The 21761-nt window shown below is 37.7% G+C and overlaps 2 protein-coding genes across 3 annotated transcripts; both read left to right on the forward strand.

Annotated features, from left to right (window-relative positions):
* The first annotated feature begins 346 nt into the window (after window positions 1-346).
* Window positions 347-11098, forward strand: LOC147536150 (CLIP-associated protein-like). Of its 2 annotated transcripts, XM_086641500.1 has the most exons (21): window positions 347-1190; window positions 2100-2255; window positions 2645-2707; window positions 3050-3118; window positions 3299-3464; window positions 4194-4355; window positions 4715-4812; window positions 5254-5328; window positions 5410-5478; window positions 5584-5669; window positions 5764-5881; window positions 6216-6314; window positions 6402-6753; window positions 6936-8740; window positions 8905-9006; window positions 9584-9688; window positions 9770-9844; window positions 9933-10001; window positions 10090-10158; window positions 10290-10391; window positions 10658-11098. In XM_086641500.1, exons 1-21 carry the CDS (start codon window positions 858-860, stop codon window positions 10817-10819), a joined length of 4335 nt encoding a protein of 1444 aa, XP_086497626.1. In that variant the 5' UTR covers window positions 347-857; the 3' UTR covers window positions 10820-11098. The 2 variants fall into 2 exon arrangements, with proteins under 2 accessions (XP_086497626.1, XP_086497625.1); XM_086641499.1 differs by having other exon boundaries at window positions 615-1190; window positions 5254-5478.
* Window positions 11099-12043: 945 nt separating this feature from the next.
* LOC147536151 (chaperonin CPN60-2, mitochondrial-like) lies at window positions 12044-17612 on the forward strand. The gene is made up of 17 exons (XM_086641501.1): window positions 12044-12623; window positions 12712-12736; window positions 12879-13010; window positions 13540-13699; window positions 13940-14115; window positions 14214-14309; window positions 14892-14996; window positions 15135-15221; window positions 15354-15443; window positions 15556-15636; window positions 15719-15787; window positions 15989-16066; window positions 16169-16264; window positions 16387-16590; window positions 16724-16829; window positions 16931-17009; window positions 17232-17612. The coding sequence occupies exons 1-17, from the start codon at window positions 12586-12588 to the stop codon at window positions 17344-17346; spliced, it is 1737 nt and encodes a 578-aa protein (XP_086497627.1). The 5' UTR covers window positions 12044-12585; the 3' UTR covers window positions 17347-17612.
* The last annotated feature ends 4149 nt before the right edge of the window (window positions 17613-21761 follow it).

A 21761-nucleotide genomic window follows, 5' to 3' on the forward strand; every position in this document is an offset into this window, starting at 1 on the left:
TCTGTCTGACCATCAGTTTGTGGGTGGCAGGTGCTGCTAAAATTAAGTTTAATATCAAACTTTTCCATAAGAAACGCCAAAAATGAGTCTGGAATTTAACATCGCAGTCAGATTCAATACTCTTTGGAAACCCGTGTAGACGACACAATCTCCCAAAAGAACAAATTTGTAATATTAGACGCATTATCGGTATTCTTACACGCTAAGAAGTGCATCATTTTGCTGAAACTATCGACAACTACAAAGATAGAATCACGTCCTTTTGAAGAGCGAGGAAGACTTAGGACGAAATCCATGGATAGATCCTCCCAAAGTTGATTATAGTAGGGGTCTACGGTAGAAATTTAGGAACAAACCAATATAAATTGATTTAAATCCCATAGTTCAAATGAGTAAATAACAGTGCCACATAGTACTCCCCAAATTAAAAACATTAACTATTTACTCATTAGTGGCTTATTAATGTAAATTAATTAGAATTTACTGGTTTATTTCACAATCTAACCAAAACCGGATTAAGGGAAGTTTCAAAGACGCCTCTCTTTAGTGTTGAAAGCGCCTCTTCGCAAACTTTCTCTCTAGTTTGCATTGAAGGAGGCGCCACTAACACTTATATAGGCGTTGTTAAAACACCCCCGGATTAATCCGTCGATCCACCATCGTCCGATCAAACTCCCATTCACCACTCTCAGTACTCTACTCTCTTTCTCTCTCATCAACCAGAAACCTTTCTTCTTCATCATCCCCATCAAACACTCCATGAAACTTAACCTTCCTCTAGATTCCGTCGTCTCAAACCCTAAAAATCTAGGTCAGATCTGAACATTTTCACTGTCAGATCCAGAGGCCTCACCAAAATGGAAGAGGCACTGGAAATGGCAAGATCTAAAGACACAAAAGAAAGAATGGCAGGAGTTGAACACCTCCATGAACTTCTAGAAGCTTCTAGAAAGAGCATGTCATCATCTGAAATCACTTCTCTCGTTGATTGTTGTTTGGATCTTTTAAAAGACAATAATTTTAGGGTTTGTCAGGGTGCTTTACAAGCATTAGCATTTGCTGCTGTACTTTCTGGTGAGCATATGAAGTTACATTTTAATTCTCTTGTTCCTGCTGTTGTTGAAAGATTAGGTGATGGTAAACAACCTGTTCGTGATGCTTCTCGTCGCCTTTTGCTTACTCTCATGGAGGTAATTTCACTTCTTAATTCTAATAAACTTGAGATAACTTGATTTCTACATGATTCTGATTTTGTTTCATTTGGTTTCGAATGGAAAGTTAGATATTTTTAGTGAAATTCTGAGTTGCATGTTGTTATTTAGATTGTGATAAACACTCATTAGTGAAATTTGTTGTAATTGTGTAAGAAAGGAAGGTAAAATTATGACATTTACCTTGAGTTCTTAATTTTCGATAGGTTTAGTCATATTGTTTCTTTTTTAGCTATGCCATTATAACTAATCGTCGTTTTGCAACTTATTCGTGGTTGGTGGATTTTGTAAATATGCTTGTTTTGGTCATATTCAAAATGGTTTCTAGGGTTGTCGTCCAATCTTCTTAAATGGGAACATGTAGTTTTGGCTCTTTTTGCACGAAGAGCTGATATGACCTTCCAATATCTTATTTGCCCGACGGATGCTACAAGTACAAATAACGTCTCTATATGATTGGTCTATGAAATTCATAAGACTAGGCAGGTTGTCAAGCTTTTGGTTGTACTGTACCAGTAAAATTTTGATTTGTCAATTAACCATGTCGATGTCATTTTCTCGTTTGATTGTGATAGACGAAACGTAAAAGGTTTTTTTTGATATGGAACTCATCCTTGTTTCTATTTTGGTGTGATAAAACTAGCCATATCGAAAAACGTTAGGGTGGTTCCTCCTTGAGGCTGCCAATTAGTTTCCAGGAGAGTGGAAGCTTATTGAATTTGCCCCTTTCGTTCTTATTTTTTTCCACTCTTACCTTCAGTTTACTCAATTCCTTAAAATGGAAGATTGCCATGTTACGAAAATTACACTTCGCTTTGAGAAAATTTGGGCGAGACACCTGTTGCAAAGAAAGTAACATAAAGAAGTAAAGGCTTTTCTATTATGCAGGTTTCTTCACCCACTATAATTGTTGAAAGAGCGGGATCTTATGCATGGGCGCACAAAAGCTGGAGAGTCCGCGAAGAGTTTGCCCGGACTGTTACATCAGCCATCGGTCTTTTTGCATCTACCGAGCTCCCTCTTCAACGGGTTATTCTTCCCCCAGTACGTCATCTGTTCATTTTGTATTCTCCCTTATGATTTGGCTCGTGTTTTTCTCCTTGTATGAATTATGATTCATCCAACTGTTAATTACTATAATTTGGTCATATTGTAGAATTGGAAATTAGTTGGAATATTATATAAGTAGACGTTGACAGAAGATGGTTCAGAATCTTTGCCTCCTCCTGACCTACTAAAATCACAATAATTAGTTATAATGTTTGATGTTGCTTCTTTTTATGTTTTCGGAAGTCGATACATCACATGTTCTGCATTTCTAATATTATATTATTATTTTCCTAATGGAATTGCAGGTTGTCCAAACTCTTTTATTATAATACTAAATATTCCTGTGCTTTTTGTTAATGTGGTTTCTTTGTTTGCACCATCAGATTTTGCAGATGTTGAATGACTCAAATCACGGTGTAAGAGAAGCAGCTATATCGTGTATTGAGGTAATTGAAAGATAAATGTCTGAATGAAAAATTAGATTAGCGGGATTGGTCACCTTACTCAGATGGTGATGTAGTCTAGCTCTTTAAGGGGGTTAAGTCTGATCACTTTCCCCAGATGTCTTACTTTAATATAAGGCATACCATACTGTTCCGAGAAGATTGAATGGATATTTCTAGTGAATCATGGCGCTGTTGTAGGTCTTAATAGCAATCCTTCTACTATTTAATGTATTATCATTAGTGCTTTTAGATTTCATGGTTTTGTTACTGTGATTTTTTTTTTTTTCTTTTTATGTTAGAGGAAGTATCTTTTGATTAATTAGAGCTGCTTTCTCCACCCAGGAGATGTATACACAAGTTGGGCCTCAATTCCGTGAAGAATTGCAACGCCATCAACTTCCTGCATTTATGGTGATCCTCACTGTTTAATTTTCTTCTTTCAGTCAACTTTTACCTAGTTATTTTGTTCTGGTCTTAACATAATGGGTGATATTCGTATTGCTCATTCGTCTTGGTTTTCTTATGCCCGTAGCTTACCGAAGCCTAATTACTTGTTTGTGATACTGATCTCTGCAATTTACTTCCGTGCAGGTTAAGGATATAAATGCGAGGCTGGAGCGAATTGAACCCAAACCTCGTAGTTCAGATGGCCTTCCAGGACGTTTCTCTACTGGCGATATTAAACCTGCAACTCATACTCAGAAAAAGAACAGTCCAAAGGCTAAAAGTTCAACTCGTGAAATTTCTCTTTTTGGAGGTTGGTGTGTTCTTTTAAATTGAATATTTGATACTAGTAGTAGTTATACCGTCGCCTGTATTTGTGAAGTTCGGACACATTCTTTTATTGTGGCATTTTTCTTCCTTCATGAATTTTCATTAATGTCTCTGATCTGCATTGTTAAGCCATCTTTGTAATATGTTGGGTTTTTAGTTGATGGGTGACATGGGAGCTAATAATTGTTATAAGAGTGTCTTTTCTGATGTTCGTAAAGGAGAGAATTATCTCCACGTCGATTTACCCAACAAAATGTAGGAGAAGTTTCCAGAATTAAATCTCTAATCAAATTCAGCAGTTTCCACCAGCTATTCTAAAAAAAGCTCAAATATATTTATAATGGCGACAACCCTTTCGCGACAGGTCTCTTTGTACAGAAAATTGGATATTGCATTGATATCTGCATCTTTATTATTTTGAGATTTCTGTAAAATAATAAATGATGGCCACAGTATGTTTCGTTTTTTGTGTTTGCAGTGCTTATTATTGATGTGCGTCTTTTCTTCATTTCATGTTTTCACTCTCTAGTTGTTCTGTGCAAATTTCTTGGAGTTTTAGTAAAAATATTCTAGCAATGATTTCTTGGAAATAATTATTCCAGGGAAATTGTTTTATTCTATTACATCCCTCTTTTAGCATAAACATGAAGTATGTAATTCTGAACCATGTGCATTCTTAAGGTTTCTAAACTTTCGTTCTTGTGAGGTGCAGGAGAAGGCGACGTCACAGAAAAACCTGTAGATCCTATTAAAATATACTCCGAAAAGGAGCTAATAAGAGAGTTTGAGAAGATTGCATCAACTCTTGTACCAGAGAAAGATTGGTCTGTTCGAATAGCTGCCATGCAAAGAGTTGAAGGCCTCATATTTGGAGGTTTGTTCAACACACTGAACTATTTCCTTCACCCCCTTACAACCACTCACTCTGAACTCGTGTCTTTGATTTCACGTAGAAATCTTTCTATGTAGAACTTAACTCATTCTAGCATCAAAATCAAGAAAATAAAAAGCCGGAGTCTGCTACAATAGTTATACAATCTTATTGCTTCTACTTTCACTATTTGCCATTTAGATCTTCCTCTCAAGTTCAAATTATACGTTCATTCCCTTTATGTTTATCTTAAATTTTCTATTTTTTGTGGTTCAGAATGGAATAGTTTGTATATACTTTTAGTTGGTAAAATTCCTTTTCGAAACAGACCTGCTATCGCTTATTTCCTTTGTCATGTTCAGGTGCTACCGACTATCCATGTTTTCCTGCACTGCTGAAGCACCTTGTTCCACCACTAAGCACACAGCTGTCTGATCGGCGTTCTAGTATAGTGAAGCAGGTATTTGCGCTTACTTTGCAGTTTATTCCTTTCGACAAGGTAACTCGGTTATTTGTGGTCAACTCGTCGTTGGATTCATTTTTGATGGATCTGGACATCTGGTGAACAGATTCGATAAGAATGTGATTACTATCTAACCCTTGTGGTCCTAGACTTTTACTTGTGCATCATATTATCCATATTGCAGTTCGTCCACAATCTCTTTACAAAACCTAGCTTGTAATTTAGCAGGCCGATAGTAGCGGATTAGCAGCTAGACATGTTATTGAATTATAACCTGTAAGGGTCCTGACTCATTAATTGGGACTTTATAGTGTGATGTATCTTTTGACTTGGTAAACTGTAAAACTTTTGTCATTCAGCTATTCCGATGGATTAGCATATATGTCTTGGACTGCATTCAGTTTTATTTTGACAATGTTAACTACTTTCTTTTTTTAGGCCTGTCATCTATTGAACTTGTTATCTAAGGAGCTTCTAGGAGATTTTGAGGCTTGTGCTGAGTTGTTCATTCCAGTAAGTAAACCTTTCTCATCATGGAGTATTGTTGCCTCGATATCTTTTGATATTTGCCGATTTGTCGTAATAATTTTCCAGGTCCTTTTCAAACTTGTTGTAATAACTGTACTTGTGATTGCTGAGTCTTCGGATAACTGCATCAAAACGGTAAGCACGAGTCAAGATTATGTTCTCTCTTGGTGGTTTACGACTTTATTCGCTTCTCTACTGTTTTTTATAATGTTCATTACGTGTATTTTGTCGGAACTTCAGATGTTGCGTAACTGTAAAGTTTCACGTATACTTCCTCGGATAGCTGATTGTGCGAAGAATGACCGGAGTGCTATCCTCCGTGCCAGGTTTGAATTGACCTTATATGAGATAGGAGCATTAGCTTGTTACTTATTTGATTTAGACTCCGCATACCATTTCTCCTATTATTGTATTTTTCAGGTGTTGTGAATATGCACTTCTTACTCTGGAGTATTGGGCTGATGCTCCAGAAATACAACGATCAGCTGATCTATATGAAGATCTTATTAAGTGTTGTGTAGCAGATGCAATGAGTGAGGTATTACCACTTTGTTTGGTCTGGTAGAATTAGTTCTTGGAATTTTCCCGAAGGAAGAGTTCTTCTTTCTGTTAATCATCAAAGTTCTTGGGTTAGAGGATTTTTCCCAGATGATTGCTGCTTTCTAACCCCATCCTCGTTCTGAAGTAGACTTCCTAAGCAATCAATTAATTTGCTCTAGATTGGTTGTACGAATTGTAGAAACCTGTGCAACTGCTTCTATAAAATTATATGATTGTCTATTTTATTTAAGTTTATTGAACCCATTGCTTCTAAGAATTTGTGATTGTTGGTTAATCACCATTGTAAGTAATAAGTTGCTGAAACTCTATAGGTGCGATCAACTGCAAGGACCTGCTATCGCATGTTCACGAAAACTTGGCCAGAACGTTCTCGACGTTTATTTTCATCTTTTGATCCCATAATTCAAAGGGTATGTCGTTTCTTTTGTTTAAAATTCAATCTTTTATCCACTTCTATTTCATGAAACCAATTAATATTTTAATCTAACTGTGTGTAGCTAATAAACGAGGAAGATGGGGGTGTGCACAAACGAAATGCTTCTCCTTCAGTCCGTGAAAGGGGTGGTTCATTGGCACGTGTTCCATCTCATACGCCTGCTTCAGTTGGATATGGAACTTCTGCTATTGTTGCAATGGATAGGTCTGCAACTATGCCTTCGGGCCAATCTGTTTCTTCTGGCCTGTTTCAATCACAAGCAAAATCACTTGGAAAAGGTAATGAAAGGAGCCTTGAAAGTGTGCTGCATGCAAGCAAAGAGAAGGTTACAGCAATCGAGAGCATGTTGAGGGGTTTAGAAATGTCAGGCAAACACAATTCTTCGTCTTTGCGTTCAACTAGCTTGGATCTAGGTATTCACTAAATAGCTTAACAACTAACCAACCATTAATGAGAGCACAATCAGATCTCCTCTTACTTTTGAAGCATTTAATAATCACATCCTATGGCTCAAAGATCAAACATGTTTGTTTGTCTTCTAAATAAAATGTGATTGGCTAAGCTCTCATATTTAATCTTGTTGCCCCTAGTGCAGGAGTTGACCCTCCATCAGCTCGTGATCCACCATTTCCTCCTGCTGTTCCTGCTTCGAATCATCTCACAAGTTCAGTACTTAGAGATCCAACTGCCACTAATACTTCTAAGGGTAGTAGTCGAAATGGAGGTTCAAATATGTCTGATCTTATCAATCCCCAGAATCATGCTTCCAGAGATCCTCGTACGTTTTCTTACCTAAGTAATTCAACTAGTGAGCCTCAATCGTCGCTGTCATTGCCATACACTTCGAAGAGGAATCCAGAAAGACAACAAGAAGGAAGTTACTTTGAAGATCATACAGATAACAGGGCAACTAGACGACATTTGACCTCGCACATTGATAAGTCCTACCTAGACACTACATATAAAGATGGAGGTTTCAGGGAGTCAAATAACAGTTACGTTCCAAATTTCCAGAGGCCGCTTCTGAGGAGACATTCTACTTCACGAGTCTCTGCAAGTAGCAGAAACAGTTATGATGATGGTCAGTTAGCGCTTGGTGAAATGTCAACCTATGTGGAGGGCCCTACATCTCTTAATGATGCTTTGGCAGAAGGTCTAAGTCCTACATCCAATTGGTCAGCTAGAGTTGCTGCTTTTAATTTCCTCAGGACTTTGTTGCAACAAGGTCCCAGAGGTATCCAAGAAATAACACAGAGTTATGAGAAGGTTATGAAATTGTTTTTTCAACACTTGGATGACCCTCATCATAAAGTGGCACAAGCAGCTCTTTCAACACTTGCAGAAATTATTCCAGCATGTAAAAAGCCTTTCGAAAGTTACGTGGACAGAATCTTACCACACGTCTTCTCAAGGTTAATAGATCCGAAGGAGTTAGTTCGTCAACCTTGCTCAAGTACTTTGGACATTGTGAGCAAATGTTATGGAGTAGATACTTTGCTACCTGCTCTTCTCCGTTCTTTGGATGAACAGAGGTCTCCAAAAGCGAAGTTGGCTGTTATTGAGTTTGCTATCAATTCCTTCAACAAGCATGCAGTGAATTCTGAAAGTTATGGAAATAGTGGTATCCTAAAATTATGGCTTGCTAAGTTGGCACCCTTGGTGCATGATAAAAATACGAAGCTAAAGGAAGTAGCCATTACGTGTATCATATCAGTTTATTCTCATTTTGATTCAACATCAATCCTGAATTTTATTTTAAGTTTATCAGTTGAGGAACAAAACTCAATGAGACGAGCACTGAAGCAGTACACTCCTCGTATAGAGGTTGACCTCATGAATTTTGTGCAAAGCAAGAGAGATAGGCAGCGATCCAAATCTTTCTATGACCAGACAGATATTGTTGAAATTTCTGAAGAAGGATATGGAGTGCCTAAGAAAAGTCACTATTTTGGAAGGTATTCTGCTGGTTCTGTTGAAAGTGATGATGTCAAGAAATGGAATTCAGTGCAAGAACCAACCCAAATTACAGGCTCTAATGGTCAAGCTGCTTCTGATGAAACTCATGAGAACTTCTACCGGATTCTTGAGACTGATTCTAACAATGACATTCTTACTTCTAAAAGCAAGGACCTCGAGTACCATGCCTATACCACAGATGAGAGCACGGTATCCGGGAAAAGTCAGTCAGAAAAGATGAATCGTAGCATAGGTGGGGAGAGTTCTTTGTCCACTCCAGAGCCTGATATAAATGGACGGGAGCCCTCTGACCCTATTGGAATGACTCAGTTGAGACATGCTAATGAAATTTCTCCAGAAGTTGTTCTTCCTAGCATAGAGAAACTTACAGCCAAACTCAATTCTCCAAATTACGGGCCCAGTATTCCTCAGATTCTTAACCAGGTGAATCCCAGAGTCCTGTAATTCCTTTGTGAAAAATAACTTCCCCGACATGTTCGATGGGAATGTTGCTTACTCTACTAGTAGTAGTCACCCAGATAGAGGCACTTCTCTATATTTTGCTACCAAGAAACACCTACTAAGACTTACCACTTCTTAATTTGTAGATTTGTAATGGAAATGAAGGGAACGCGAGCATAAACAAGCGGATAGCACTTCAGCAATTGGTGGAAGTTTCTATGAAGAATGATAACTCCATTTGGACAAAGGTGTGATACGTCAATTTGCTCTTTTTCCTCTAATTTCTCAGCTATATGCCAATAGCGAAGTATGGATAAGATTTCTTCTGTTTTGGCCTTATACTCTCTAGGCCTTGCAATTATCCTTTCCTCCTTGTCTCTCAATCTAGATCATTGTATCTCCATAACCTCCAATGACTAAACCTTCAAATTTACTGAAGCTTTGTTACAATTCATGTTTTGTGGTACTATGGTGCGATCAGCTCAAGTCTTGCCTATATCAAGTGGCATTCATGACTAATATGATCTCATGCTTACTTTGAGATATGATGTATTCTGGCCCTCATGTTGCTTATTGTCTACTGGTGAACTTTACATATGGTAATTACAGATACAAGAATTAGTTTAGCAGAGCTGTAGATTATTTAGGGCAAGGAAATTCTAGCTCGTGAGACAGCAGTTGCTATATGGGCTAATACTGCGTATTTTATGCTTAATAGCACATAAATAATCTACAGCTCTGCAAATAAAATGTTGTTTGTTCTATGTATTCAATCATGTGGTGATAGAATTGCTTCCTAATGAACTTCAGCATATATATTTGCAGTACTTCAATCAGATTCTGACAGTTGTTCTCGAGGTGCTTGACGATTCTGATTCTTCTATTCGGGAACTTGCTCTTTCTTTGGTAGTTGAAATGCTTAATAATCAGGTCAGTGAGATCTTCTTATGGTATTACTTTATTTCCTATGTTTTTGCTACAGGAAAACTCATCAATTTATCCTACTTGCAGAAAAGCTCCATGGAAGATTCTGTTGAGATTGTACTTGAGAAACTTCTAAATATTACCAACGATATGATTGTGAAGGTATCCTGCTTACTTTCTCTGGACTGTTTATTGTTACTGTTCAGTGTTCTTAATTATGTGAGTTATCACGCTTTAATTCTGTCACCAGGTTTCCAACGAGGCAGAGCAGTGTTTAACTACTGTGTTATCTCAGTATGATCCATTCAGATGTTTAAGTGTACGTTAATCAAACAATTTCTGTGTCAAGACTCCAGCATTTGTTAGTAAAACCAGTCTTGATCTCAAGTTCTTTCTTTGATTTGCAGGTTATTGTCCCCTTACTAATCAGCGATGATGAAAAAACCCTTGTTACTTCCATCAACTGTTTAACAAAGGTATTTTCTATTAACTTTCCGTCCAATTCATGTTCTCTCATACCTTATAAGGCACAATGTGAATCAATATTCTTATGCCTGCTTCCCCGAATTATTGGAATGGTAATGTGAACGTGGTTCTTTCTCTTCAGCTTGTAGGCCGGCTCTCACAAGAAGAGCTAATGTCTCAGTTGCCTTCGTTTCTTCCCGCTCTTTTTGATGCATTTGGGAACCAGAGTGCTGATGTTCGTAAGGTAATAATCTCTTGTTTTCCGAAACTTGTCTTCATCATCGTATCCTTATCTTATCCCCGAATAGTGAGGTGGGGATTGGGGAAACCAGTAACATTTTCCTGCCTCATTTAATGATATCTTAAGCATGAAATCTGCATAAGAAAATAAAGTTCCAGCATTTTTTTTGCATACCCGTCGTGCCTTTCATTTCGAGTCTGTTTCTTTGACATGATTAGTAATCTAACTGTGTTTCTGATGTTTGATCTTCTTTGTTGGGAGAAATACAGACTGTCGTGTTCTGTTTGGTGGACATGTACATTATGCTTGGGCAGTCATTCTTGCCATACTTGGAAGGGCTAAATAGTACACAGCTGAGGTTAGTAACAATTTACGCCAATCGAATCTCACAGGCAAGGTCAGGCACCTCGATTGATGCTAACAATGGTTGAAAATTGCTTCAGCGCGTTATGGAGTGGATACATCTTGTTTTGGGTTTGTTTTTCTTGTTGTGGTTGTTGGGGCGTTGTTTTTTCATTCATTATTGTGTAATTTATGTATATTTTTGTGAAATGTTGTCAATTTTTAGGTTCTGGTTTGGTTCTTTCCTGAGTATGGTTTGGTTTTGTTGGGTATTGTCAATTTAGTCCGTGAAAAAAGAAAACAAAGTTATAGAAGTGAATGAGAGACAAAGAAGACCATTTGATGAATGATTGATGGTGAGTTATTTTATCTCGTTTTTGCAAATCATATCTACTTGATTTGGTTCGCTCATCAATTGCTCTTAATAAGTTCAATTTCAACAAAAAAAAAGAAGGGTTTTTTGGGCTTACCCCCTCGTCAGTAATTGGTAATTGAGTTTACCCCCCTCAATAATGGGTAATTGAGCTTACCCCCCTCAATAATGGGTAATTGAACTTACCTCCTTGAACTTACTATTAATGACAAAAACACAAAGGTTATGTTTGGCGTACGTGAAATAATTGCCACTACCAAGAATAACTATTCTTCAATATGATTCATATTAGGGATTCTACTTCATTTTATTGTTTGATTTGGTCAGGAATATGATTAGTAAAGATTGATTTTGTTTATATATTATTTACTTTCTGATTTTATTATCACAAACCAAACATATCCTTAGTAGTTTTGACAAAAAATCTAAATTCAAGGGAGTAAGCTCAATTACCAATTACTGAAGAGGGTAAACTCAATTACCTATTAATTTTGAGGGGGTAAACTCAAAAAACCCAAAAAAGAATTACAAGTTGAGGAACAAATGTTGGAAAACCACAACCACTGATTAGGGTGGGGTTTTGGATCCCAAAATTTCAAGAGCATTAGCTATTTTGTATGTGGGTAATTAGAATCTTGGAAATATACTGGGTACTAAATTATGATTTTAGTAGGTCGAACAAAAGTTGAGAGTTTATGCACAAAGCTTCGCCAACACTATATGCTCGAATAATAGCCTTTCTTATGTATCTACGCCTCTACCGGTAGCTCGTTTGATTACTGTTTAAATGATAACGGATCTTTCTTATGTGTCTACGCCTCTAAGGGAAGACTCATTCGAATGCGGACCGAAAAAATTAATTTATGGGCTATGCATTTCATACATCAAACATTGTGGATTAGGTGTTTGGCTTACCTGGCCATCTTCTCACCACTAACTAGAACTTTCAATCTTTCTAACTAAAAAAAAGCTAGAACTTTCAATTTGGTGACTTAATTAATTGGGTGATCAAAGAATTGGGAATTAACTCAATAAACAAAAATTAACGATAAATTTTAAATTTTATTCCTCCCTCCATTTTGGTCCCCTAGCCTTCCGCTGATATGGCGACATATCATTGGAGTATATTTTCTTACCATTCTCTCCAACTGCTCCACGCGCAAGTGATATGTCGTGGCCCCTGAGGGAGGATGGGAGAGGGACCAAAATAGAGGTATAAATAAATTTTTTGAAAATTAAAATGAAATGGAATTAATTACCATACTAAAACCCTTTAACGACTAAAACCCTAAACCCTATAGAGCTCCTTCTAGAGACTTCTCTTCAGAGCTAACTCAAAATCTCTTCTCTCTCTATCCCTCTCTCATTATTTATTTCTCCTTCATCATTTTGGCTCGCCGCCGATCAACACACTGAGAAACTAGCCCTAAAACCCTAAACCCATTTCAATTTCTTGTTTCAAACAACCACCCATCACCAACAATGTACCGAGCAGCTGCGAATCTTGTCTCCAAAGCCCGGTAAGTACTTCAATTACTATCAACTTCAAAAAGTTTCTGATTTGCTTTTCTCACCATTTTTATCGATTCTTCTCATTTTTTTTTGCAGTCTCGCCAAAACCAGTACTCAACAAGTAAGGGTTTTCTTTGTATTTCAATTAGATTCTGATTCTGGGTTCTTTTTTTTTGTTTTAGATGTATGAATCTGAAATTTTCATGATTTGGGGAAGATTCATTTGCTTCTTTTGTGTGTGTGTTGTTTTTGTTATGGTTCAGATCGGTAGTAGGGCGAGTTGGAATAGAAATTATGCAGCTAAAGATATTAAATTTGGAGTTGAAGCTCGTGCTTTGATGCTTCGAGGTGTTGAAGAACTTGCTGAGGCTGTGAAAGTGACTATGGGACCAAAGGTATTACCTCTCTTATCTTATAATCTTCTACATGAAGAAATTCATGGGTATTTTTGATTTGGGATTAATTGATGCAAATGTGTAATTCTTCTCTTTTTGTAACTTGTGAATTGTGATCTTAATTATGAAAAGCCCGATCTTTGATGTACGTTTGATTGTTTCTTGATTACACACCTTTGTGAAAATTATGGGAGTGTGAGAAATGTTAGATAATGGATGGTCTTGACTCTATAGAGTGCTGGTTTGATGTCTTTTTGTAACGAAGTTTGTTATTCATATTTTCATCAAGTTTTGTTCCAGTTTCATTTCCGGAGTTAAAGACTATTTCTGATTCACTAGAATAGGTTGAAATGTTTCGGTTTATGTGCTTGGATTTACGTAGGCTTTACTTTAATGTGTTCATGATGATTGCGGGTTTAGGTTTTCTTGATTGGATGTTCTCTTTACATATTTTTCTGCTCTGCTGCAACTTTTCTATGAAGGGAAGAACTCCATTTCTGAATTTATTTCATGTTTTGAATATTTTAAGGGACGTAATGTTGTATTGGAACAAAGCTTTGGTGCACCGAAGGTCACAAAAGATGGTGTTACTGTTGCAAAGAGCATCGAATTCAAGGACAGAGTAAAAAACATGGGTGCGAGCCTTGTAAAACAGGTCGCCAATGCAACCAATGATGTGGCTGGTGATGGTAAGCCTTTATGGTATGCTTCGAGTTGTATGGGATGCTATCAGAAAGTTATGCTTTAACCGCATAATGAGTTAAAACGTACTTTGAGAATCTTACTTGTTTGACCAACTGACAGACATGGGACTTTCAACTCCTACATAGTTTCGGCATTAAATATTGTTATGGTTATATGGCTTATTTTCTTGCTTCTGTCTATGCTATATAGTAAGAAGTGCGTTTTCCGGTTCTTTTTGCTTGCAGGTACAACTTGTGCCACAGTCCTCACACGTGCAATATTTTCGGAAGGATGCAAATCTGTGGCAGCTGGAATGAATGCAATGGACCTGAGGCGGGGAATCACAATGGCAGTTGACTCTGTTGTGACAACGTTGAAGAGCAGAGCGCGGATGATTAGTACATCTGAAGAAATCGCTCAGGTTGATTTTTCTTGCCTTCTTTATTTTGTAGCAATCTGTTGCTGTTAGTTTTAAAATTTGAGCTATTTTGGGAGGCTGACACGTTGTTACTTCCAAAGGTTGGTACCATATCAGCGAATGGAGAAAGAGAAATTGGTGAGTTGATAGCAAAAGCTATGGAAAGAGTTGGCAAGGAGGGTGTCATCACCATTACTGTAAGTAACAGAATCTGTTTTTCGATATGTATATAGAAGTCTTTCATTTCCAAGTATGTGCTCGTCGGGGGGATGTTATCTGTTCTGTAGCAGAATAGTTACCTTTCCTTTGGTTTATGTCATGTTGTAACGGTCTTTCATAAGTTTGTTATCAACCTTGTCTTTCACCATCTTAGTGCAATATCCCAGTACTATTGTGCAAGCTTCACATTATGTACTTTTGAATGGAACATGATCTTGCTCGACAACTAGCAATTGGAAGCACCAACTCTCACATGGATGGGCCAATCCTAGCTCAATTTCGATCCTCTTAGGAGGATCTACACCTGCCAATCCTGTTTTGTATGTATCCCCGAATCTGTCCAACCATGTGACGTGTTGTGACGTGTATCTGTTAAGTCAGAAGTCAGGACTACAATTGGTAGCATTTTTGCTCATGTATTGTGATTGGGTTGTCATTTACAAATTACAATTACTAAGTCTAAATTTTTCCTTGTTGACATCCGCTTTGGTAGTTGTGTGCTTGCGAATGACAAACGGCAATGATATAATTATCTGACTTTTCCTTGTAAACATTTGCAGGACGGGAAGACATTGTATAACGAATTGGAAGTTGTTGAGGGAATGAAACTAGATAGAGGATATATTTCTCCCTATTTCATCACCAACCAGAAGAACCAGAAATGTGTAAGCCTATTGTCTTCAGAAGACAATACCTTTCCGTTTTTTTTTTTTTTGCATTTCTTTTGCGGACTTGATGGTTAGCTTTACATTGGGGCTTTTTTGAACTTTACTCTGTTAACATGTAGTCTTCACTTTTGGCAGGAGCTAGAAGATCCACTCATATTACTTCACGAGAAGAAAATATCAAGTATAAATGCTGTGGTGAAAGTATTGGAGTTGGCCCTGAAGGTAAGCAAATTCTTCTTTCTTTTTCGAGATTTTTCCAACTTAGAACTTTAAGGTTACTCCGATAGGAGAATGACAACTTATCCAAAAAAAAAATATACCTCATGTTTATGTTGATTTACTTTGCATTTTCAGAGACAAAGGCCATTGTTGATTGTTGCCGAAGATATTGAAAGTGATGCTCTAGCAACACTCATTCTAAATAAGCTCAGAGCTGGTATAAAGGTACAGTTTCATTATATATACTAGTCTCCCCTGCTATCTAGAATGATTTTATGTGGTTGTGCTGTTTAGATAGTTAGTCTGATTGGGATATACTACTGGATCTATGTTGTAGGTTTGTGCCATTAAAGCTCCTGGGTTTGGAGAAAACAGAAAATCCACGATGCAGGATCTTGCTGTTCTGACGGGTGGACAAGTAAGTTTAGTCACTGTTTATCTCTTTGCTCAAATCTCGTTTTCTTACTAATGATTATCAATCTTCCCACTTTTTGGTGTAGCTCATCACTGAAGAACTTGGCATGAATCTTGAAAAGGTTGACTTTGAAATGCTGGGTACATGCAAAAAGGTAAAATCTAAATGCTGTGGTGAAAGTATTGGAGTTGCCCCCGTCGTCTTTCTCATTTAATTTTCTCCTTAAACTGTTCCACTTTTTGCTGGAGTTCAATATGAAACCTAATTATTCTCACCTAGGATTGTTTCTAAGCATCTTTTGATCTTTACGAGACATCTTTTCTCTATCGAAGTAACTTGTTACTTGGTTTTATAGGTTACAATCTCCAAGGATGACACCGTTGTCCTCGACGGAGCTGGTGACAAGAAATCCATTGAGGAGAGATGTGAACAGGTTCCTAATCTTCCCCAGGACTCCACTACATTTTAAATTTGTTTTATGGTTGGTGATCATTACAAAACTTAACTTAATTTTTGCTCCATATTTTTGTCACAGCTAAGGTCTGGTATCGAAGCAAGCACTTCTGATTATGATAAGGAGAAGTTGCAAGACAGGTTGGCTAAGCTCTCTGGAGGTGTTGCTGTTTTGAAGGTCTTTTCCTTGATATCTAAAGACTATTTTTCATATTTTACAGATTCCCGGAAGTATAAATTGCCGATTTCTTGCTATAATTAAGACAAAATGTTCATGAAAATTTATCGAATGTGTTTCAGATTGGGGGAGCTAGTGAAGCTGAAGTCGGTGAGAAAAAGGATCGAGTAACTGATGCTCTAAACGCTACCAAAGCAGCTGTGGAGGAAGGAATTGTGCCTGGTGGCGGTGTTGCTCTCCTTTATGCATCAAAAGAGCTCGACAAGCTACAGACAGCAAACTTTGATCAGAAGATCGGTGTTCAGATTATTCAGAACGCTCTCAAGGTCTGTAGTTTGCACTACTTTTGTTTAAATCTTATGTTTTTCAGTATTATTAGCCTTCTGTTTTGTGAGTTAGTCTCTCATCGAAGATACACTTTGTACGAGGCTTCATCATAAGTGAATGTTGAATCTGCAGACACCTGTACAAACAATTGCTTCAAATGCTGGTGTTGAGGGTGCAGTAGTTGTCGGAAAGCTATTAGAGCAGGACAACACAGACCTCGGATATGATGCAGCTAAAGGTATAAAACTTTGGCTAGTTCGAGAGCTTCTCTTTCTTAGGTTCTTTCTGGTTTCTTGCTACCTACGAGTCTGACATTTTGCCCTTCTTTTGTACGACTAGGTGAATACGTTGACATGATCAAGGCTGGAATTATCGATCCATTGAAAGTAATTAGAACTGCTCTAGTTGATGCTGCTAGGTAATCACAAATCTAACTACTTCCTATCCATTTCTCGCCTTCTCATCTTCGGCATATCTCATCTCTTTCTGTGGGAATACATGGAGAAAGATTAAAGAATCCTCATGACCAACTAGATAATGCCTATGGTTTCTTCACTCATTGGCAACTGGTTTTGAGTTGATTGTCAGACAAACTTATATTTTCTGAACGTCTTTCTAATTGTATTGTTCTGCTTTGCAGTGTCTCATCTTTGATGACAACAACAGAAGCTGTCGTAGTTGAACTACCTAAGAACGAAAATGAAGCTCCGGCAATGGGTGGAGGTATGGGTGGAATGGGAGGCATGGACTATTAGAGAAAGCTTCTGTCTTAGATGATACACATTGTTTTATCGAATCTTGGCGTAAGAAAAACGGAAGAACTATCGATCTTACTGAGTAGTTGTGTTAGAACATTCATGATTGATTTTCCCACTGGATGTGATGTCTAGATACTTTTAGACTTTTCTTTTGCTCATACCAATGGAACAACTCATGTAATCATAGAGAAGATGATGTTTTTGATCTCATATGGATAACTTATCAACTCTTCTTCTGTCCAATTAAAATAATTTACGGTAAATCAAACCCTTGGGATGGCTGTAATTTTGGTGACATTAACTTTCCGATCCCCACGATCCGAGTCCGAGCTGTTGGAATTGGAATAAGTTCGGCAGCGGATCACGAAATTTTAGAGATCTCATATGGATAACTTATCAACTCTTCTTCTGTCCAATTAAAATAATTTACGGTAAATCAAACCCTTGGGATGGCTGTAATTTTGGTGACATTAACTTTCCGGATCACGAAATTTTAGAGATCTTCCCTATCTAATGAATGGGGAGTCCACTTTGAAATCGTCACCCTTGCACCGGTTGGTGGTTCTCTCGACCGTTCTTAGGGTTTTGCTGTAATTTGCCGGGTTTTTATCCTATTTACATCAATGGTTATTTGTTAGGTACATTATATACACCTGAATCAATAGAAACCAAACCAGTCGAAATTCTAGAAATTGTTCGGGTGGGGTTTGGGTTGGAGATTTATCTATGCAATTTATAGGTGTTTAAATATAGTAAAATGTCCATTGATGAACTTATCCTAACTATTTTTCTTGATATCCTATTGATGTCATTTCACAATATTCATTTTTCACCTTATAGCCAAGGTAATCCCAAAAAATACTTTTATGATTGGGCATTGTAGCATGCACTTTTTTTGTTACCAATCCAAGAAAAGGGTCTATGATTAGACATATACCTTTTCTTTACCTAACTTTTATTTAATTTTCGAGTGGGGAGGTATCACGTTTGTTTGTTAGGGTTTTCATCCTCCATTTGTGTTTAGGGTTTCAACAAAAAAAAAAAACTTGGGTTGAGGGAGGAGAGAAGGGCCTTGGTTAGTTTTCCTTTTCTTCATCTAGTTACATCTGTTTTTGGATTTTTTTTTTGAGAATTCGACTACCATCTTTATTAGTCGTTACAAGGCATATGAAGATATGATCATCACGGTAGCCGTCTAACGCCTAATTTAAATCAAAAATGAAAGAGGTCTAAAGTCTAATAACACGAAAGAGGCTTAGAACCTGACAAATTAAATTTATTTATTTTATTTATAACCTGAATTACATGGGATAAATTTTGAGGACAAATGCTACCACCGAAACTTGAACTCATTACCTCATGAACTTTAAGAGGGGTGTCCAACCATTGCACCAAATGTAAGTGGACTTGGATTTTTTATTTTGTTTATGATTAGATACTAAAATTAAGGTTTTAATTAACAAAACAATTTTCAACAAAAAAAAATCAACAAAAGAATATAACAACATTATTCCCCATGTGATATGATGAGAAACTCTTGTAACAAAGTCATACTCCTATGTTATTTATGGACATCTACAAGATGAACTTTTTATTGGTTCTTCCACTTTTGACATAGAGATATTAGATATGGAAGGATAAAAGATAATTCTTGAATAAGACATATTTTGGTTTAGTATTGTTGTATTATTCCTTAGAAGTAGAGGGAAGCTTGCACCAAAAATGATCTTTCATTTCTATAAGAAATCCTCTCCGCTAACTATCTTCCTTATAAAGATTTAGATTTCTTGAAAGTGTTACTGCAAACACTATTGAGTCGAGATGCCCTAACTAGGGCAGATACCATTGTATTTATAGAATATTCAATGTTGTGAAATTACAATAATGACCCTGTAGCAAAATTAAGTAAATTAACAAGACATTAGTGGTTGATTACATATTGCTTTACACCCCCCCTCAAGCCGAACGGTGGTGCACCAGTGAGAGCTTGAAACTCAACTCATTGAAACGAGAGCTGGAGAGACCTTTGGTAAATAAATCTGCAATCTGAGAGTCACCCGGCAAGTAGTGAACTCGAACGTTTCCAAATTTCACTTGTTCACGAACAAAATGAAAGTCGATAGATGCATGCCTTGTGCGAGAGTGCAAAACGGGATTGACAGCCAAATAGGTGGTGCTTATATTATCACAGTGAATGATAGGAGTGCTTGTAGAAGAAAAGCCCAACTCCTTTAATAAATTCTGTAACCAAATTATATCGGCACACGTATGGGCCACTGCCCTATATTCTGCTTCGATGGAGGATCGGGCCACTGTGGGCTGATTTTTAGAGGTCCACATAATCGGGTTTGGACCTAGGAAAACACATGAGCCGGTGGTTGATCGACGATCGTCCGGCGAACCAGCCCAATCGGCGTCGGAGTAACCAAGTAATGGAAGGTCAGTGGCCGATCGTAGTCGAAGACCAACAGTAAGTGAGCCCTTGAGGTATCGAAGAATTCTTTTGGCAGCTATCCAATGGAGTGTAGTTGGTTGATGCATGAATTTCGAGACTTGATTGACGGAATAAACAATATCCGGTCTGGTAAGGGTAAGATATTGGAGGGCTCCGACGAGGCTTCTAAACTCTTGAGGGTTGGAGAGAGGACTTCCATCAATTTTAGATAACTTTTTACCAGTGAGAACCGGAGTATTGACAGACTTCGAATCAAGAAGACCAAATCTTTTAAGAAGATCCAGTGTATACTTCCTTTGTGTTAATGTGATTGAATTAACATCACGAAACACTTCCATGCCCAAAAAATAGGTTAGGTCTCCCAAATCAGACATTTCAAATGTAGATTTGAGAGACAAGATGAAACTCTGTAAATCAATTGTCGAGGAGCCAGTGACAATTATGTCGTCAACATAGAGTAATAAGATAGTAATACCTGTCGAAGCTTGTTTGTAGAACATTGATGGATCCGAAATCGACTGAATGAAGCCTAATTGAAACAAAAAGTTACTGAATCGTTGATGCCAAGCTCTTGGAGCTTGCTTTAGCCCATAGATTGCCTTGTTTAGTTTACACACATGATGAGGATAATTTTTGTCTTCAAATCCCTTCGGTTGAGTCATAAAAACTGTTTCATGAAGTTCGCCATTGAGGAAGGCACTTTTGACGTCTAATTGTCTTATCCCCCAATTTCCATTGATAGCAAGAGTTAGAATTGCCCTAATTGTTGCTGGTCGAACGACAGGGCTAAACGTTTCTTCGTAATCAATTCCATGCTGTTGTGTATAACCTCTAGCGACCAATCGAGCCTTAAATCTTTCTATTGATCCGTCTGATCTTTGCTTGATTCGATAAATCCACTTGTTGTCAACAAGATTCATGGTGGGTTCTGATGGAACCAGAGTCCAAGTATTGTTTTTATGAAGAGAAGTGATCTCTTCAGCCATTGTTTTTTGCCAATAATCATGCTTCGAAGCCTGAAGAAAAGTATGTGGTTCTTCAAGAATCGAATTGATGGCAGACTTATTTGAGGGAGTAGAAACAGTAGATTTAGAAAATAAAATTTTTGGTTTTCGGGTGCCATCCCTACTTCGAGTTATCATGGGGTGTTTAGAGGATGAAGTTAATGGAGGATGAGAAGGAGGGGGGACAAGATGATCAGAGGACTGAAGTTGTGCAGAAGTCGGTGGTAGAGGAGGAGAGGCAGATGGAATCTCAGAAGGACGGAATGTTGGGGAGAGAGGACAGGAGGTGGGTTCGACGAAGGTGGTGGTGTTTGGTAGGTGTCGTACTGATGGTGAAGGAGGTGGGACCAAGGTAACAGCTGGAATTGTGGGTGTAGTTGATTGAGATGAGCGGTTGAGATTAGAAGGATTATTAGGGTTGGAATTTAAAAAGGGTGAAGAAGAGGACAACCGAAGTGGTCCCTCAGAACTTAACGGTCGACTTGGTTGTAATGGGACACGTGGACGGGTATTGGGTAGATGGTATGGATCGGGTTGTGGATGGTTTGAATGGATAGATTGATTTCGTGGGTCAGGAGACGAAGAGAGAGGGAGTGCTGGTTTTAAAAACCAAGTAAGACTTAATGGAGGCAGAACAGAGGAAGAGGAAGAAGACGACCGTTGAGATTGAAGCGAAAAAGGGAAAATCAATTCATCAAATATAACATTTCTCGAAATGTATACACGCTGATAGGCTTCATCAAGGCATCGATAGCCCTTATGGGCAGGGCTATAACCTAGAAAAATGCAGGATTTTGTTTTGTAATCAAGTTTCGATGATCTGTAGGGGGTAAGAAGGGGAAAACAGCGACACCCAAAGGTGCGAAGAAATGTGTAATCAGGTGGATTCCCTGTTAATTTTTGAAATGGAAACAGCGACTACTTCAATCTTCAATCCTACTTAAATACAAATT

The sequence above is a fragment of the Eschscholzia californica genome, unplaced genomic scaffold (genome assembly GCF_041429995.1).
Source record: "Eschscholzia californica isolate CP2 unplaced genomic scaffold, dmEscCali1.0.p SCAF_5, whole genome shotgun sequence".
Lineage (NCBI taxonomy): Eukaryota > Viridiplantae > Streptophyta > Magnoliopsida > Ranunculales > Papaveraceae > Eschscholzia > Eschscholzia californica.

Coding starts and splice junctions, on each gene's coding strand:
- LOC147536150 (XM_086641499.1), top strand. CDS start 858: ATGGAAGAGGCACTGGAAATGGCAAGATCTAAAGACACAAAAGAAAGA. Junction 9,689..9,769: donor TTGAAATGCTTAATAATCAG/GTCAGTGAGATC, acceptor TCCTACTTGCAG/AAAAGCTCCATGGAAGATTC. Junction 9,845..9,932: donor CCAACGATATGATTGTGAAG/GTATCCTGCTTA, acceptor TTCTGTCACCAG/GTTTCCAACGAGGCAGAGCA.
- LOC147536151 (XM_086641501.1), top strand. CDS start 12,586: ATGTACCGAGCAGCTGCGAATCTTGTCTCCAAAGCCCG. Junction 13,011..13,539: donor AAGTGACTATGGGACCAAAG/GTATTACCTCTC, acceptor GAATATTTTAAG/GGACGTAATGTTGTATTGGA. Junction 15,637..15,718: donor CTGTTCTGACGGGTGGACAA/GTAAGTTTAGTC, acceptor TTTTTGGTGTAG/CTCATCACTGAAGAACTTGG.